The sequence below is a fragment of the Buceros rhinoceros genome, unplaced genomic scaffold (assembly GCF_000710305.1).
Source record: "Buceros rhinoceros silvestris isolate BGI_N320 unplaced genomic scaffold, ASM71030v1 scaffold297, whole genome shotgun sequence".
Taxonomy (NCBI): Eukaryota; Metazoa; Chordata; class Aves; order Bucerotiformes; family Bucerotidae; genus Buceros; species Buceros rhinoceros.
This window is the reverse complement of record NW_010420200.1, coordinates 37045-56553: the sequence shown is the minus strand read 5'-3', so window position 1 is coordinate 56553 and position 19509 is coordinate 37045. Positions and strand designations below refer to the sequence as shown.

The 19509-nt window shown below is 39.6% G+C and overlaps 1 protein-coding gene across 1 annotated transcript in view; it reads right to left on the bottom strand.

Annotated features, from left to right (window-relative positions):
- Window positions 1-1047: 1047 nt before the first annotated feature.
- The window catches only part of LOC104496114 (ectonucleotide pyrophosphatase/phosphodiesterase family member 2-like), a gene marked incomplete at its 3' end in the record, with an annotated part of 40327 nt that continues 21865 nt past the window's right edge, over window positions 1048-19509 (bottom strand). Inside the window, exons 9-14 of the mRNA XM_010139192.1 lie at window positions 16548-16603; window positions 14282-14347; window positions 13489-13561; window positions 4881-4992; window positions 3399-3524; window positions 1048-1079 (exon numbers count right to left, since the gene is read on the bottom strand). Coding sequence (XP_010137494.1) covers window positions 1048-1079; window positions 3399-3524; window positions 4881-4992; window positions 13489-13561; window positions 14282-14347; window positions 16548-16603 — 465 coding nt within the window. The remainder of the gene's footprint in view (window positions 1080-3398; window positions 3525-4880; window positions 4993-13488; window positions 13562-14281; window positions 14348-16547; window positions 16604-19509) is intronic.

The following is a 19509-nucleotide window of genomic DNA, read 5'->3' as shown; positions in this document are numbered from 1 at the left end:
CTTGTATCAGCAATAGTGTGGCCAGCAGGTGCAGGGGAGTGATTTTCCCCCTGTACTTGGCATTGGTGAGACCACACCCTGAATACTGTGTCCAGTTTTGGGCCCCTCACTTCAGGAATGATGTTGACGTGCTGGAGCGGGTTCAGAGAAGGGCAACAAAGCTGGTGAAGGGTTTGGAGAACCTGTCCTCTGAGGAACGGCTGAAGGAGCTGGGACTGTTTAGTCTGGAGAAGAGGAGGCTCAGGGGGGACCTTATTGCTCTCTACAATTACCTGAAAGGAAGCTGTAGGGAGGTGGGGGTCGATCTCTTCTCCCATATTAAGAATGACAGGACGAGGGGGAACGGCCATAAGTTGCGCCAGGGGAGGTTTAGGTTGGATATTAGGAAAAATTTCTTTACAGAGAGGGTTATTAAGCATTGGAACAGGCTGCCCAGGGAGGTGGTGGAGTCCCCATCACTGGAAGTGTTTAAAAACCATGTGGATGTGGTGCTGAGGGACATGGTTCAGGGACCCTGGCAGTACAGGAATAACGGTTGGACTCGATGATCTTTAAGGTCTCTTCCAACCAGATGATTCTACGATTCTATGATTCTATATATTTAAAGCCATCTGGATACAAAATTTGAATTTTTTTAAATCAGCTTTTATTTTAAACTTTTTTTTCCCCCCTAAAAGCATGGTTATAGTTGAAGGCTATCAAATGAACTTTTTCAGCGTCTTCAAAGTGCTAGTAAAATATTTACCCTAAAAGATTACTTTCCATTTCTGAAGGAATGAATAAAGAGACTCAATTCAGGGAGTCAGGACGGTCTGGCTCTGCACTGCCCAAAAAGGTTATGAAAGCTACTACAGCAGCAAACAGTGGAATCTGTGACAAACATTAATCTGTAGTCATGAACAGCACTATTTAACACTCTTTATTCATGTTAATAGTTAGTTTTCCTGCCTAAAAAGTGAGGAGAGAATGATGAATAATGCCCCAAATTAAGATGTGAAGTGCACAGTGCGGTATAGACACAGATACCTCCCAGTCCTACATACTTACTGTAAGGTTGGCAACAATCACTTTAGGGTCATCTGTAAAGCAAAATAATAATAATAAATATAGAAAAGATGAACAATTTGCAGAAGAAAACACAAGGTAATGATGTACTTTTACAGGAACATTCTTCCTAAACGTTGGCTGATTTTTACTAAAAGTACTCTGTATATAAACTTCAGTTTAACTGCATACCCCTCAGTGATATTGTAGTTGCTTAGTGGTGTTGCCCACCGTTTTCTAGTTTGGGGCTTAGCTTAATGTTTATTCTGTTTTCCGAAAATCATCCCCAAACACAAAGACTTTCCTTGAAATTTTTTGACAGCATCTTTGAATGCAACAATGCACTTCCTTAGAAGCAGGAAGATAATTACGTAGCATTTTTTGTCTCTTTTAACATTTCATATATTACACAGGCTACTACAGAATAAGTGAAAAGCCACAGTAAAACATTCTGGATACATCCGTGGACTATTATAGGGACATGCAAGATGTAGAAAGCCCAAAACGAGCAAGAGTCCACACTAAATCTGTTGTCTTCCAGAGGGGGTGAGGTAGTTGGGGAAGCATTTTTCAGTCCTTAGAGTAAAAAAAAGGCTAAGAAAAAAGTCTTAGGAAATTAAAATCTCTTGCTTAACTGTTATTGTTTTGGGTTTTTAAGATGTGGCCTTGCTGAGCTGGAAAGGAGCTCTACTGAATCTTAAACCAGTTTAATTCATCACAAAGGTGTGTCTGCAGTATTGAGGCAGCATTATGGAATAGGAAAATGAAGGAGGAATAAAAAAGTTAGCAATTTGCCATTAAAGGGGGCAAACCGCAAAAAAAAAGTTCTAAAACTAAGGAATACGCTTCTTTGTTCTGTCTTCAAACTGATGATTTATAAGCAATTGCAAGTATTCAAACTAGTAAGCTGTGGACAGGGGCCAAAAGAGGAAAATCATATTGCGGGAAAACCAGTTGTATGACTCAGAGGTCAGTCGGCCTAGCTGAACTTCTTGGAAGATATTGCCATTCACTCTCCAAAGAAAACGAATTTTTCTCAGCAATTTTGGAATTCAAGAGTTGAAAGATCTTAAAAAAAAAAAAATCTTCTCAGAACTGAAATGTAAGTTTTCGGTAGACTGTGAAGTGTTGGAAATTGGTCTTTACGCTAGTCTAGTACATTTTGTTGATGTACGCATCATTTTCAACAGCTCTTTACACATTGAACCCGTATTCCTAGAGCATAAAATACCCGAGACAATTAGTTTATAGTAAAATAAATGCATACATAAATCAGTAACTGAGAAAGTTTTACCACATTCTTATGATTTCTGCTATTACTCTGAAAATATTTTATCTTCAAAGTTAAAGGTTTTTTGTGAAATCTATCATCAACCAAAGTGTATCTGAAGTGTTATGAGGGGTCAAGTTGGCTGTCCCAGCTACCTGCTCCTCCCCTCTACCAAAAGTTGTCAGCCTTGTAGCATACGCTGCAAAAAATATAGGTCCTTATGGTCAGTTTATGAGTCTCATGGTTTGAAGGGTGGCATAAACTGCTGGCAAAGGCGGGTTTGCCCTGGTACGCTGAACCAGAGCAGCCACGGTGCTGGCACAAGCCCTGTCCTGGTGCTGCTGCTTTGGAGGTGGTGGTCCTCAGCAGAGCAGTAGCGGGGCAGCTGGGTCTGTAATGCTTTAAATCACAGGGTCAGCTTCACCTCAGGACTCCTGCCTGAGCAGGAGCACTGAGCCCTGAGCTTTCTCATCAAGACCAGCTAATCTCAAATACCAAGTCAGGGTGAATTTCAAACAGCATGGTACAAAAAAGCCGCAAGTTTTACTGTCAACATTGTCCCTGAATTGTGCTCTAAACCTCCCTTATATCCTTCAACTTCACCCTCCCATTGCTGTTTAGCAACCCATGCTGGTTCTCATCTGTGCCAAAAGCATGAAGAAGCTACTGAATTCAAAACTAACAATTCACATTTTGTCCATTAGCTCAGAAAACGTACCAGACACTTTTTTTGTATCAAACCCTTGCAGTGCTGAGATCACCCAAGTCCCATTTTTCTTGAGAAAAAACTCACAATGACATGTAGGCTGGTTTGTGAAACTGGCTTCAAGAGTTACCATTTCTCCTTGCTATGAAAGGGTGGGTGTTATCTCTGAACGTTTCAGCCATCCGTTTGACACAGCTCCACCACTGTAGAGTCTGTGAATTAGAGACTGGGAAGGGAGCAAGCAGGTGGTCTTCAGATGGCTACCCTCTGAATGTCCCACCAACACACTGCAAACTTACACCCTTTGGATAACATTGGCCCAGGGAAGGGATAGGGTCTAGTTCCTAGGAGGTAAGGGGCACAATTAAATTAACTTACACTTTAGGTTATTGCTAGACCTAGGGCGAATTCGCCCTAAAGATCCAGGCAGCAAAATTATATCTTCCACATTAGTCAGATAGTTGCTCAAAAATTCAGTTCTTTCACAAGTAGTGTCTTCCATTCCTGCAGAAGAAAAAAGCAAAATTAATTCAGCTCGGAAATGAACATGTTTTTCAAAACAGTAGAGAAAGAGACCCCAAATAGCCTATGCATTCTTTTCTTTTGGATGACTGATCTTACTCTAGTTCTCTCCAGACATCTTACTTCAGCATCAGACACTGGTAGGAACCGAACTAGGGGTGATTTTAGCTCTTGTCCACGCAAGAGAAATACCAGTCTCAACATCATAGAAACAGTCATCACATATACCATGTGCGCACTGACATCTCCAGACTCAGCTCATGGAAAAAATTAGGCTGTTTCTAGTTTAGTGTACTACTTCGGGATTTTTCTTTTTTTTTTTAAATAAAGGATGTTAAGAGAAGTCACACGCAAAAGGTATCGTCTGTTGGTGATCTGTTCTATGGCAGTTGCAGATAAACAATTCTCTCCTACAGCCATTTGTGGTGGGGAGGAATGTACTGCTAGTCACAGGCAGTTCTCAGCACCAAGCTGCCTCCCCTGGAAACCCTTTCTGCCCCTTACCCTTCTCTCCCCACAGCCAGAAAGGAGGCATATGCCATTTTATTGCTAAGGTACTAGTTCTTGTGAGACTTCCATAAAAAGTTCTAAACAGAACAGGACCTTTGGTAGCACTGCTAAAAAGTTAAGCAAAACTAGGTTTATCTCAAGCACAGCCACATTTTTCTTTAATAAAACTTCCTTTGTCTTTTTATCTTTGCTAGTATTTACTATTTCTTTTATTGTAAAGCTTCTTCTGATGTCTGAAAGACTGAGGCCTACCAAATTGTATCTCTGTTTTCAGATGATTCTCCATCCGACCCTGAAATATCTTTTATACTGTTTTCCTCCTTCCTCTGTTAATTTGATGACATTTTCTGTCCATGGTGGACACAGTCTGTCACAGATATTCCACTTTTTCTCTTAGCAGGGTAACTTGACACACTAACTGCCATGAAAATATGTTGGTCTAAAGTCCTACTCTTCTCCACATATAAAGAACAGTGCTAGTAGTTTCCTTCCATAAAAGCTGCCAAAAAGATTACTCTAGGTGTGTTAGAGCCTTGCGATACATGCAAGGGAGCTGCTCTTCGATGTTATATCAAAAATTCAAAGCTTGGAAAAACTCCAAGTGGAGACGTAAAGACCCAGATCAGAGTTATGAATGAGAAGTGTCCTCCAGTGACAACTAACAGGTGAGCTGAGTGGCCACCTGACTGGCTGATTTTGGAGATTTAACTACTAGAAAAAATCAGCACAAAAATATCCTAAATTGTATTTTCTTTTAAGCCACCTATTATATGCACAGCTACATTGCTCAAGCTCTTATGTTCTGATAAAGAATATCATTTATTTTACCATGATCTCCAACAAAGATGACATTGACACATCTATGTAGTTTCAATTGTTTCAGTCCATCCATTAGTTGTCCTACTATCTTGTCAATCTCTCTCAGGGGATTCACCATCATCTGTATAAATATGCAGAAAGGAAGAAAGTTGATTCTGTCATTGCACTGTTCTCCCTTCTTCTACAAATGGAGGTCCTTTGGCAAACTCTGACAAGGTAATGATCCAGGTCAAGAGGCAAAGCCTTGGCTGAGCTGTTACACCTACAATTATCAAACCATTTCCTTTCCTATATTGACACTATTTCATCGTGAAAAAGCCCTGCTGAGATGCTGACATAAGACAGCAGAAGATCTTTATGATCCTAGGCCTCCCACAGACACACGTACATTTTGTAAAACAAAGCGTAGATATTAGAAAAATGCATGTGACTTTGGCATTCAGTTTGTTTCTTATAGATGAATGGCAGTACTTTTAGAAAGCTATTTTATGTGAATGATTTAGTCAAAACGTGAACATGATATGAAGCTTTGGACTTTCATCTGTCAAGTCACTTAATGAAATTCACTTCAAAGGACATCTGGTACTAGGATGACAACAGGCAAGTCACTTGACTAGCACATGGGGCTCAGGGGGAGCATTCTTCAGCTTCAAAGCCAAGACTTTCCAACATCTCAAATGACAGTTTTGGAAAAATTGTCAGCAGGCCCCAGCGGACAAGAATACTGTACTGTGATATCTTCATTCGAGTTTCCTTTTCATTAAGAAACAAAACAGAAAACACCAAGACATTTTCACAGGATTGTGTTTTCAGCTATGAGAAAATGAAATAGATTTTACCAGATGGCACAGAGAAGGGAAACATTTTAAAGTAAGATTTTAGGAGAGGACTCAGAATTTGTTTTGTTTTTAAGAAGAAAACATTTCTTGTCACTATATGCCAACTTCTTCTTCACTTGTCAGTTTGATTTGGCTGGTTCAAGTATCCACAACAAAACATTCTCCCAGTGACAAACAGAATGCTAACAAATTTTGGATGAGAAAAGACTAGATTTTGGCAGAATTTTCTGAGAAGAAAAAATAATTCCACATTAGTGTGACCCAGAAAGAGATGGTTCAGAAACTCTTCCCCCGCCTGAGTCATTAAGGGATGGATGTTCACTGATTTTGATAGTTTATAAGATGAGACAGGAAGCATCATCTCCCATGTGGCCCTGTAAACACGTGGAAATGTGGCTCATGAGAGATGGAAATCATGGTGGGGAACAGGAGGAAGAATTTCTGCAACGTATGGAAGTGGTTCAGGCAAACGGTGAAATTCTGAAATATTTTAATTCAGGAAAGCCTAAGCTGTCAGTTTAGTCAAAACTTTGAATCATTTTCAGTTTAGAAAAAAAGATCATCTGTTTCAGCATTTCCCACTCTCAAATACAAAGAATTTCGTCAATGAATGGGAATTACACTTTTATGAAACTCTATTTGTATAACAGCAATCATATAAGGAAATACAACTTCTTCTCAGAATCCAAAGCTTATTCAAGGAAGTTGGAAATCCAGATGGATTTCTCATTAATGTTTACTTTTCTCAGCAGTCTTGAGGCTTCTTAAAAAAAAAAAAGCAACCATCAACTTCCAGAGATTTCAAGGATTCATGAGTGATGTTTTGTTTAGTTACCCTCTTCATCACTTTAATCTGTAAGCCTGCAGAGACATTTCTGAAACTGTAAGAAAGTCAATATAAATGATGAATCCTGGTTTTAAAAAACAAAAAATTCACACAGAAAACCAAACCCTTCAACTTTACAGTTTTCACTACATGATTGTGTTCATAGCAGCTCTTAGAAGGCCCTCACCAGTATTTCTCCATCTCATTTCATTCTGTCTCTCTTCAATTTTTAATCTTTTATTATTCTATACAATGCTCAGGTTTTTCCCCAAACGGTCTTCACAGTCCAAGGCTGGCTGTAGGTGGCATATTCAGTCAAGGATGTTTTGTGCGGCCATGCTGCTCTTACAGCTCATGTTCTTTCCCAGATGCAATTTCCAAAGAATTATTGCTAAACAAATAAAACCCTTACGTATACCTTTCTTCACCTAATAGGTTGATATCAAGACTTCGGAAGACTGTGCAGAAACTTTTTATCTTTCAAGAGACATGGATCTCTAAATGGTGTTACGTTAAAAGGTTAGTACTATTGTGAAAGCACAGGGTACAGGATCTGGGACATACAGACCTCATCTGGATTCTCTCCTGAGTTTTCCCTTGAATAACCTTGATTAGAAGGAAGACAGAATTTCACTGTAACCCTTTTTCATTTTTTTTTCATTAGCAGGATCCAGCCTGTGCTGTATTCCATTGCTCTCAAACAGCACCAAAAGATTAACTTGCAGATATGATGGGAACTATTGTGTAACATTAGGATGCTTTTTTTCCCAAAATACTAGTGATAATTTTTCACAGTTGACTTATGAGGAAGAGTTCTTCAGGGACAAGTTTGGATGATCTTTTCAACCAGAGAAAGAAAGAAGAAAAAAAAGAGTCACATATGCTCACACCTGTAGAAATACTATGAGCGATCTACCGTACTTCATGCCAGAAAAGTATAACCTAGAATGGCAAATTAATGAATAATAGCGATATGATCCATAGCCATTATCAGTTCTCCTCTCGGGTAAATCTGTGTTCAAAGCTTTCTGGAAAATTCCTGCTTTCTTATACTTGATGGCTTTTTGCATGTCCATGTCTGCCATATCTTTGCACGTGTCTCAAAATAACTGTTTTAAGTTGAATCACACAGAAAGTCAAAAAACAACCACACAAAAAAGCTATTGAGCGAAGCTTTTATAGCCTCTTATAGGATACAGTGGAGTGTCAAGGCTTTTGTTTAAAGCCTGATGGAGAAATATATAGGTTATTTGAAGAGTTTTTGAATTATTTATTTAAATTTCTGAAATCAAAATAATACTGAAGTCATCTATAATCCCCCTCAGTGTTAGTACCAGGTGGAGAAAGACAACACACTTGCACCTTATTCCAATAAAGCAATTTCTACTTGACCTTCTTCTTGTGCAAGCAGACTTATGCACCGCTTCTATTGCAAATACAGCATTCAGAATAACGTAATCAAGAATCCCCTATCCTCCAAAGTCAGAAACTGGCTTTAAAATATATATTAAGCTATTTTCCTTTTAGATTTTATGAGTCACATTTTCAGGACCTTTCCGCAATCACTGGGCACAGAATCTCAAATAATCACCAGGCTCCCACAAGCTGGGGAGTTAAGAAGGCTACAACATATTGCAGAATTTGTAACAGCTCAGAAGGGTTAGCAACACTGGTGGTGACTTCCCAGGGATTTATCTGATGTCTACTCCAGCTGATGGCTGGATTTAAAAAATAAGGAGATTATAAAGAAGACTTTCCCTAATGCAAACAGAGCCTGAAACAAGAAAAACATAGCTCTCAGAAGACTTGGTCTGCTTTGGCTGCTTGCCTTTGGGTCCTTCAGTACACTTATAGGAGTTTTGTCTGCAAAATCCCAACCTGAAGCATGGAGTGAACACTCAAGTTGAAAAAATAAATCTAGAGTAGTGCCTAAAAAGTGGCACTTCCATCATAAAATTTTGGAACATATGTAAACTTACTTTCTTCCGACGAGCTTCCGCAGCATATTGATCCACTCTATGTACTTTTCTTCTTTGTTTCTTTGGAGCTGCAACTGGTCTTTCCTGTCTCCTCTTAGAAGGGAGCTTTCTCTTAGGTCTCTTAGGCGGAGTAAGAGGGGAGCCATAACTACTCTCCTGTACTGGCGGGGAGAGATGTCTGGACTCAGAAAAAGAGCCTGTCTTGACTCACATCAGACAGTAAAGCTACCTGTGCCAGATAATCCTGAGGCATAAATGCCGTGGCCTTTTCAAAAATTTAGGCTTTTGGGCAATTTAGGATCTGTCTCTTTTTAAGGAGGAATCCACCAAATTGTACAGAAAGCAGAACAGCAGTTAACAAGAGTGGACAGCATAAAGGCAAATGCAATTGGTGTTTCAGAAGATAAGTGGGGCTTCTGGGTTTCCAAAAATATAGTTATGGGGGGGGTGTAACTGATCAAATATTTGTCAATTTAATATTACCAACATTTAAGTAAACTTAATTTCAGTTTCAGTAAAATTCATTGCAATTCCCAAATACTGGGATAGAGTGCTGATAGAACAGCAACATTTCACTTCAGTGATGATTCCGGTATGAGTACGAGAGCCTGTCCAGTCCAAATGACTTTTGACAAGGTTTCCCAAATCTCCTTTTTGGCAGAATCAGTGACACCAGGGACCCTCAACAGTAGCATCAGTAGGTGTCACCATGGCGTGTGCCAGGCCATATCCCCCACTGAAATCACCAGAACCCCTCTAGCCACTGTATGGGGACTGCAGGTCTGCAGGACATAGCTGCAAGGTGGGACTCACTTAGCACGGAGCTTCAAATCAGCTAGGCAGGGCTGCACTGCTACCTGCCTTATTCCCCGATTTATGAGCAATCTGAGAATTTAATTTCCTAGCAGTTTCATTGTGGCATTGTATTGATTGGGTAACGTTACTGTTTATAAAGGCACAAATGCCTGGGATAGACTTAGAGAAAGGAAAAAAAGATTTAAGACAAAACTGGAAAAAACTACTACCCCATTTGTCAGCTTGTTCATAATTTTAAACTGTACCACTCCCACCAACTTTAATGCAAGTCACAGGCTCTTGGCACTGCTCAGGACTGCATGACAAGTGCTGATAGATGACACCTACGGGGAGACAGTAACTACGATATGCTGCGAATAATGGAGCATGCTGAGTGGGCTTGGGAAGAGTCGGAGATTTATGACGATATTTAACTTCTATGTACTTAGGCAGCTTCTCACAGTTTTTCAGTTACAGAGCTCTGTAAACAGGGAAGGGAAGGAAGGGGATGTTACCATCTGCCATGCTGTTTCATTGCTTCCAAGGCAAGCAGCTGGAAAGGAGATTCTAGTCCAGTCTCATTCGTCTCTCTCCAGAAAGGCATTTTAATAAAGCAGCACCATAGTTTTCTGTTTTTAAAATGCTTCAAGCTTTGTGCAGTCCTGATGAGAGGAGCGTCAGGGAAAGGAAGGAGTCTCGTTTTACAGTCTCTGAATCAGCTCAGACAGAGCTCCACAATGTCAGAAACACGCGAGCGCAGGAGACCCAGGTCTGAACACTGAAAACGGCTGTCTCAAGTCAGCATGTTAGAGGAGCAGCAGGGACGGCTTAGCAGTGCCAGATTTCGATGTGTTTTAGAGCTCTTATGGTAGTATATTTCTAGAATATTTTATTTTCAAAAAAAAAAAAGTTAGCTAGGAGAAGAAAAAAAAAAAGCCAAGTTCTTATTAACCAGCCAAATCTTAGTCTTGCTTTGAGAAGAGTCAGAACAGAGTTATAGAGGAGGGAAACTAATCCCTCCCCACTTACAGAAGGGAACTGTAACATCACAAGAGTAACTAGCCAGCCAAAGCTCTGCTTCTTGACCCTACGGACCAACCAGTTCAGCTGCAGAAGCACAGAGGGAAAGAAAAAAAATGCAGAAGTAAATCAAGAGCAAGCACATATTTGATAACTCCTGTAACTACTCCTAAAAACATAATGGAACACATTGAAATACTTTGTAAAAAGTTCGTTCACGTCCCACACACACAAAAAACCCAAACAAAACAAAACAAAAAATCCCCACCCCAAACAAAACAAATCAAAAAAACAAAGTCAAAGCCAAAAAAACCCTGCAAAACCCAGACAACCAACTTATTTACACTGAAATTCATAATGTTAGAAGACATGCAAAGTTACACTAGCGGACACTGGCCATAATCCGTATTCCATTTATATCAACCACACTGGCAGTCCACCAGTAACGTTTAAGTGCATCTAAAGTCCCTTTATTTCTAGCTTTGAAGGCACTCTGCACATAGGCTGTTGTGTATGTCCTGTGTAGCTCTAAGTGCCACCTGCTGAAGTCTGGAAGCTGAAAATTATCAGTAATGGATGTCATTAGACCTGTAGGATTATACATATAAAATATACTTAGAACATTATTTGGTATAATAAGCTCTAGTAAAGATTCACTTCACTCTCACGGATGTTTTAAGATTTGGAGGTTTTCAAGGTATTAAACTATTCCTCAAGCTAGTAAATGCACCAAGAAAACCTCCACATCAAATCTTCACTCTTCTAAAGAAGAAGTAAGTCCATTTAAAGTACAACACAGAATTTTTAAGAGCTTTTTTTTCAAACATTATTGTTTGTCTGATCTGTCTTTGCATGAAGGAAAGTGAAGTGGTCAGTACTACTCCAACTGTCTGATTGCTGTCAGCCATGTACAGGAAAATAATGATTTCATAGGGAGATCCTACTCTCAGTATCAGGGAAGCAGCTGAAAGAGATCCCTTTAAGGACTTTCTTCCTAGTTGATTTATGGAAATTTCATAGCTTCTAAAAATTATGTGAAAAAGGGTGTCAAGAGAAACAATATAAAATTTTTCCTATAAAACATAGGAGCTATAGGAACTATAAAATGCTATAAAACTTCCTATAAAACACTTCCTGAAACCAGGCCCATATCACATCTCAGTATCTGTACACTTATGCAGCTGTATGCATTTATTTAAATTTCCGTTCAGAAAGTTACATTGACTGTTCAAACTGCAAGCCCATACACGTTCATCTGCTAACTTGTCTGTTCTCAATTTACTAAAAATCTATTCCATGCTCTTCTCGTGTTTAACACAAATGGCATAAATCAATTTATTTGTAAAACTTTCATAAGCTATTAATTCACACTTAAGAGCTAAGGTTTGACCTGCAATTGGAGGTCAACCTTCAGATAACCATCAAGAAGAAACCCCAAACAGTAAAAGCCTTTGGGGCGTTTACTTTTTTGCTTTTATAATGACTTTTCCTATGATGATACAATTACACTTTTTAGACACTTTTAATTAACCTGAAACTAGATTAGCACATTGGATGCTAAACTGGGTTGTTAAAGACTACAACTTAAAGAACAAATTCAGTGTCATCATATTCTCCCTTAAGCCCATGGAAACATCCCCACAACTCTGTTGAGAAGGAAGTGGTTGTCTACAGATAAATAAAATTAGAGTTGTCAGTCCTAAGCCACACATAATTTTTGTAACAATTCAATAAGAGGAATTGTAAAGCATCACCGAGTAATATATCCTTGAATCAGAGAGCTCTCATTACTGATACCTTGCTTGAGAGAGTCGGAAATCTCTCCTGTTCTGAGTCAAATGACATCATGGAGGCATATCAACGCCTGTGAATTCAGCAAGTGTTGGCAGATTTTAACTACCACCTATGCAGGAAAAGGTCTACTTCTTCCTATTCAGTACGGTGTTTCAGTGCTGGTTTGGAATAATCCCTCACACCTGCTGCTCCAGGACCATGTCTCAAACTGCTCCAGCCAGGATGCTACTCACAGCAAGTTCACAACTACTGCAAACTCATTTAAACAGCCTCAATAACTCAAGCATATTTTAAAATATATATATATGCTGCTTCTCTTCTCTCTGTTCTCCAATAGAGAACAGCTACCAGATCCATACCAAACAGGTAAGAAACTACTGCTGGGTACCTGGCTGCTTGGGGAGACCTGTATTACCTTACAAAGGGTAGATATCTGATACACTCCTCAATTTTCAAAGATTTGTAAACACCTGTTTACCTCTTAAAAAGCGTGTATAAAAACTCCTAATGTCTCGTGATGGCAATCTGCAGCCATACATTTGCAATGAAACTAGGGGACCTTTGCCAGATGGCAGAGATCACTGGAGATGCCAAATCCCGGGCACCTGTAGTAGTAGGATATTTGGGTGCAGAATTTACTTTCCCTCCCCACAAACCCCAGACAAGTGCATAGTCTTTAAGTTCTTGTCATCTGGACAGTGCTGGCAGGGAAACAGTACTCATCAGTCCCAGCCAGCTACCCAAAGCTCAAACAAGGGGTTAAACTACTGTAGTGTTTTGCACATAATTTTTCATTAAAGTACCTTATGGTTCCTCAAAACTTTTTCCAAAGCTAACAGTCAAGTCCTGAGGGAAGAGTACTGGCAGAGCTTTCTGAATCCCTGTAGGGCCTTACATGAAACTGGAAATAGCAGCTTTTTGCAGCTCACAACAGACTGGAGTTATTACTTTGGCTACTGCAGGCTGTCGGCTTTAAAGAAAGCTTTTTCTTCTCTGCATTTTTCCTCAACATTTTCTGCATTATATTTTTATTACCTTTAAAAACCATAAATTGTTAGAGGAAAGTTAAATTATTCTCTTGCATCCAAATATACTCCTGTCTTTGCCAACTAAATCTTTCCATTTGCATTATCACATCACCCAGAGAAATAACCTCCTGAAAGGTAGAGGCAGCTCCTGCTCTCAAAAATGAATCTCACGCGATAAATCCTTTAGACGGGAACTTGCTTTCTCTGGCAGAGGGGAAGCGTACTGCAGAAACTGGTGAAAAGAAGTTGCTAAAATTGTTACTCCTGAGCAGTGGCAATTATTCAGAAATATATTTGGGACACGTGCTTTTTCTGCAGAAGAAAATCTGTACTAACCTCTGAGTTGAAAGGACCGTATCTATGGCCAGCTGCATCTGGTTGCTCAGAGTAGAAAGCATAAACATAAGGCCTGAAAGAATAAAAGGTCCTGTTTAGGATAGCTCTCCTTTGACGACAACAAAAAGCCCCAGACCTGCTAGAGCCAACTGAATCAAGTCGTCCTTCCAATGTGAGTTGGCTTTATAGAAAAAGAACTGTTTCTCAGTCATATGTTTCCATGGTATGATGAAGCAATTAGTTGTTCTACAGTTTTATTAAATCCAAGAACACATGCAGGGAGGCACATGAGGTACCATCTGAGGACAGACGCTCTTTCTAAGTCTTGTAGGAGTGATCCCCACAGCAGCCCGCCTGAGCTTTGCAGCCAGCAGCATGTGGAAGCTTGTTACTAAAAAACACTCATAATTAAAATCCTAACATTATCCCAGTCCTCAGGGTCCAGTTCTGCAGCTGCCATTGCCTGTAAGGTGGTTAAACCATATTAGACTCAGTAGGATAAGAACAATCCAAGTTAATCCATGTAACTAAATGCTTCTTTATATAAACTCATACAATACATTTACTAAGAAAAATAAAAATCCTGATGGTTAAAAGCTGAGATTAGAAGAACAAACAAAACCAAAACAACCAAAAAACCCCACACAAACCCCCCAAAAACCCTTAAATCAGTGATAACATGTTACTGACAAAAAATATTTTTAGACTTAAATTTTCCCTTGCTCTTCCAGCCACTGTTAAAGAGAAAACAAACTAGCAGTTATCCAACAGCAGATAACAGTAAGTGAATTACCTTTCATTGTCAGGAAGGGTTAGCCACTGAAGTATTGTTAATATTCTGCGCTCATGGGGGATGACACTGGAGCACAAAATACAAACATATTCTTTGTTATTACAGAATGAAAAATGGAGCGAAAAAGCCTTGCTATGAACTGATTCTAACAGTATTAAAATCAGTCATAATAACGTCATTTGCTTTTAGTATGCTGCATTTTCCTTCTTGCTTGATACAAATTCTTATTTTGCAAACAGAATCACTTCAGATCTCCTAGATGTCCACATACTCCAAAACAAAGACGTTTAAAAGTTTGTAACTGGGGTCAGAACTCAAGGCAGTAAATCTAACCGTTCTCAACCAGAGAGAATAAAGATGCATTCTGGCAGCTTTAACCAGAACCTTTTTTATGCACAATGGTGTTGCCATTGGATAGCAGGCATAAGTAAAAAACATTAAATTGCTCACATCAGTACAGGTTTAAACAACCATCCTGCTCTGATAGTCTTGAAGACACTGGAAAAGTTCCCGTTAACTTAATAGGAACCAAACTGAGGGCTAGGCTGCTGTAAATCAGAACAGAGTCATCTGAAACACCAGGCCATCAGCATGGTGACTTGCACAACTTCGACAGATTCTCACTCTGCAGAACAGACTCATCCTATTTCATTGTATCCTGAGACTTCTCACTTGGCTGCTGAGGCCAAGTTCATGGTATGAGAATGACTAACTCTATAAAGAGCTGTTAAAGTTCCAAATATCTCATCTCAGGAAAGCTCTGCAGGTCAGTGACCACGCAATCATTTTAGTCCAACAGCATAGTCAGTCCAGATCCAGTTAGAACAACAGCAGGATCCCAAGGCAGGCATCAAATACAACCATCTTGGATTCACCATGCAGAATGGAATCCAGCAGTCTTTGGCAACAACTGACAGAAAAATAGAGATGCCAACAGCCACTTTGAAATAAGTTAGATTTTAATGCCTTGTAGAACAACAGTGGTCCTCAGTCTCCAGCTACACAGAGAACTTTTGGTTGTAAAACAACTACAAAAATGAGAATTTATCCCAAAATTTGCAAACAAGGCAATATCATAAAGCAGAATAAAGGTCTTGGGCATTGCCCGGTTTTGGAATTATTGTTAGTTGTGCAATATGAAAAATTCCATTATTTCAATTAAGTCACTTGTGACTAAGATGTTTTTAACATTCCTGTTTTCCTAAAAGAGTTTGCCTGAAAATTCTCCCAAAAACAATTCTACACCCCAAAATAAATAACACACTTTCAAGGCATATGTATTTCATTCATACGCTAAGAAGCTATCTCACTCCCTTACTGTTGCCACTCATATCACATATCCTTGATTACATTCCATAACATTTTATATCCCCAAGCTCGCACTGGCCAGGGTGTTTATGGTGACGATGCAGTTGTAGAGCCTTGGAATCACATTAATTTCTTTGTTTTGTGGAGCACCAGACTGTAGCTCTGTTGGATAACTGTCTTGCAACCATAAACCTATCATCAGCTTTGTACGTGGTGCGTTTTATTATCCCCCTCCATATGCTGTATGATATTTAGAGTAGCAAAGAGTATTATTACTAATGGGATCACAAAAAAATTAGGCAAATATCCTCAGTACTTCAGTCTTGAAAGTTTGCCCAGTTTCTTTGCTCCTGCAATCCTACCACTTAAATAGCACAGAGTGATTGAGGCACAGGAATTCCTCAGAAACTATCAAAATTCCTTCATTTTTGGTTAGGAAGATACTTCTTAGTTGGGACAAAGGAAAGTATTTGGAACCATTAAACAAAAGAATAAGCAGCAAAGATCCTCAAGGCTGTCTTTCAGGAAAGGGAAATTGGATACCTTACTCAAAGGTCAGAGTGGATTGTAAAATTAATGAGTCAATTAGGCTGTTGCCGTGAGATGACTTAAGAGGACAGTAAGAGTCTTCCACATACACTCAGAGGACTAGGAAACACTGTTAGCAATAGGAAGGAGGCAAAACAACACACCGTGAAATGAAAGAAAGCAAATTTTTACATAGTCACACATCTTTTCTTCAAACAACTGCTAAAAATGAGTATATGAACTTAAAGGAGCAAACTGTGGCATCAGCTTTAGTTACCATAAACATCTCACAAATGAAACAAGGAAGGGTTACAGATACGGTCTCCAAGCTACCAAGTGCTTAGAGTAAGGAAAACAACTTCATAAACACTTGAATCAAAGATATTCTGAATTATTAGTTACAAACCTCCAGAAAACAGAGGGCACTTACACAGACCAGAAGAACGTTCCAGCCTTCACCCCTTGCTTTGTTGCAGTAATCCAAATCTAATGAGGAAAATGTAAGAGGATTACGATGTCTTCAGGTCTTTAATGACCCTCTGAAGTCAAAAGAAAATGTTTTCAAGACACATTCTTCTACCCTGAGCCTAGCAGTGAAAATTGTTTCTTTGTTTTCAGGCTGAGTCCCGAATTCAAACATTGTGGAGAATGAACTTACGCAAATTCTGTAGCAGTGGATCAGTCCCTGTGCTGTAGATTTTCACCCTTAAATCTCTGTGTTGCTTTTAATGCAAAACATTAGGATTCACGGCCAGGAATTTCTCCAATATTCCATTCAATTTTCAAAAACCAACCATTACTCACCTGAGCCTTTTAGCGTTCGAGTTCTGGAGGATATTCTGTTAGGAAAGAGCATGGCTTAACACTAACCAGTGTCTGCGTAAGTGTCCCTCTTTCCCCGTATCCTACCATCAGTAGCCATCAGCCAACAGAAAACGTGTTAGAGAAGCGTGTACAAAAAAGGGTGCAGATGAGTGAGCAGGAAGGGACACCTGCTTCCACAGACCTTTAAGAATTTGTTGAACTCACCCAAAGTGGTGATTGATGGCAATGGCAGAAACAATCTCTGTGAATTTTTCAAATCCTTTTTTCAGTCATTCAAATCCCATATATTTTTCTGGCTATAAACCAGTTTGTAGCAGAATGTTCCACAATGTACTCACACACTACATGAGTGGTTTTTTTTTTTTTTTTTTTTTGGTTTTAAACTGCCAGTTTCACTGGGGCTAGGGTACTGTTCTGGTACTTTGAAAGAGGTTTTTAATCCTTTCTCTTCCCACTTCTATACAATGTATATGATATTCCCCCGTATTTATGCCTTTTTGAGCAAGAGTAGCCTCGGTTTGTTTGATCTTTCTATAATGAAAGCCATACCACACACCTGGTTATCCTCACTACCCTTCTCTCCCTCTCTCCCCCTTCATCCTCTTTCTCTTTCCTGTTCTAGGAATATCTATAAAAGGCAGGAGAATGAGAATGACCAAACATCACAATCAATGAAAGGAAATGACATAAATTTCTATCCCTACAGAACCAAATTGCCCTTGCAGGGAACTATCCAAATTATCTCAAAACTCATTTCAAAGTGACAGTGGCTTAAAGGCCAGCATTATCCATACAACTAGATTATTTCCTACCATTATTCATGCATACTGCGATTTATCCATTTCATGAACAGGTAAGACAAAACAAAGTTTTGTAATTAACAAAATCTTTGGTTTACTCTAAATTAACTTTTTGAAAATACATTCAAGGCCCCTCTACCTTGCTCAAACAAGCACTTATAAATTGTCGTCTAGGCATGTATTATTCAAATGTCTTCATGCATCAGCACCTATTGAAATACTTTTGGCATAGTTTGATGAAAGATCATTTGCACAGTGATGCTATAGTTAACAGCAATTAAATTTGGATATTGTTACGTTATTTATGGGAAAATTGCTCATCTTTGCTTTTCCAGTGCCTTGGACACACCCCTTAATTTATCTCTCACCTTCTACTCCTGCAAATCTTACAGGACTCAGTCCAGTTAAATTAAAATCACAGCTGTAAAAGAGAATTTGTTTTTACTATATTCTAACTTTCTGTAACACACCCTTTTGTCTAGGGAAGAATACATCCATGGTAACTCTGTCGAAATCGTTTATTAAATGCAGCAAGAGCAGATGCAGAACGGCCACAGATTTGCAGCTCCCCCCTCTCTGTTTCCAGGTGCTTCTCAGGAGCCTGATCTCCGGGTTGGTTCATATTCACCTATGCTCAAGCTGCCACCAAACAAGGAGTCTCCCGGGCATCGTCCCTGCCTCTGCAGACCCAGCCTTCCACCAGCACTAGGGTTTGTATGGTGACAACAACCAGAAGGTGATATGGCTGCAAAGCAGCTCCCCCAAAGTAAAAGGGAAAAAAAATGGGTTTGAATTTATATTGGAATTTTGTTTTGAATTATTTTTAATTATTTTGAATGACAGGGATATTGTTTTCAAACGCTCACAGCATACTACCCCTGCCAGGATGGGACAGAAGGATGCGGGTGAACAGGAGAGATGAGGAAGTGTGCCTACAATCCACTGAGCCCATACGCTGCAGTCAGAGGTGTGACTGAAACGCGAGGATGCATTCACAAGCTTTGTATCATACAAATCCTGTTTGTATCATACAAATCCTTTTTGTATCATACAAATCGGCACAAGGTATATAACTTCAGCCTGGACCCTGTGTCCAACTGAGGGAGGAGCTACTGCATATTCATTTGTGGTTCAGGGGCTTTGCAGGTGAAAAATGGCCCACCCTTAAAGCAATTACATTTTCCTTTGTTCTTTATTCCTAGAGTAAAACCCCTGTCATGGCAGAGAAAAGAGGTCAAATACAAACCCAGCATGAGGAGTGTCAGCTCCACTGCTGTTATGCTCTTTGGTCTTGCTGTACTTGGAAAACCATTGTCCCTACAGAGCTGCAGCAGATTTATTTTTCTTTGAAAGTGTTTGTGTTCCTGCAAAGTTTAAATAATTTTGCAGATATCTTTGGGAAGGTACCAACAAATTAAGTCCAGGGAATTCAGTATTTGGATTTTACCATCTGTTAACTCTAGTTCGACATTCTAGTGCTTTGGTCTGCGCAGGTCCAAGTGGTCCAGCCTGCCTGGTTGGCTAAAGCAGACCAGCCAAGTCCCGCCCCCAGCAGCTGCAGCTGTGCTGTACTGCTCCTGACTGTTAGCACTGCTGAAATCACCCATGACGCTGAATATTTTAGGCAACAATTTTAAAAATGTGCCAAAAGACACCCTCCCTCTGGCCAAGCAAGTTAAACAGTAGGCATCTTGACAGGTGAATAATTAGTCCCTATGTCCGTTGTCAAGGTACCCAGCATGCCTGCAAGAAGGTGGTAGCTATTTT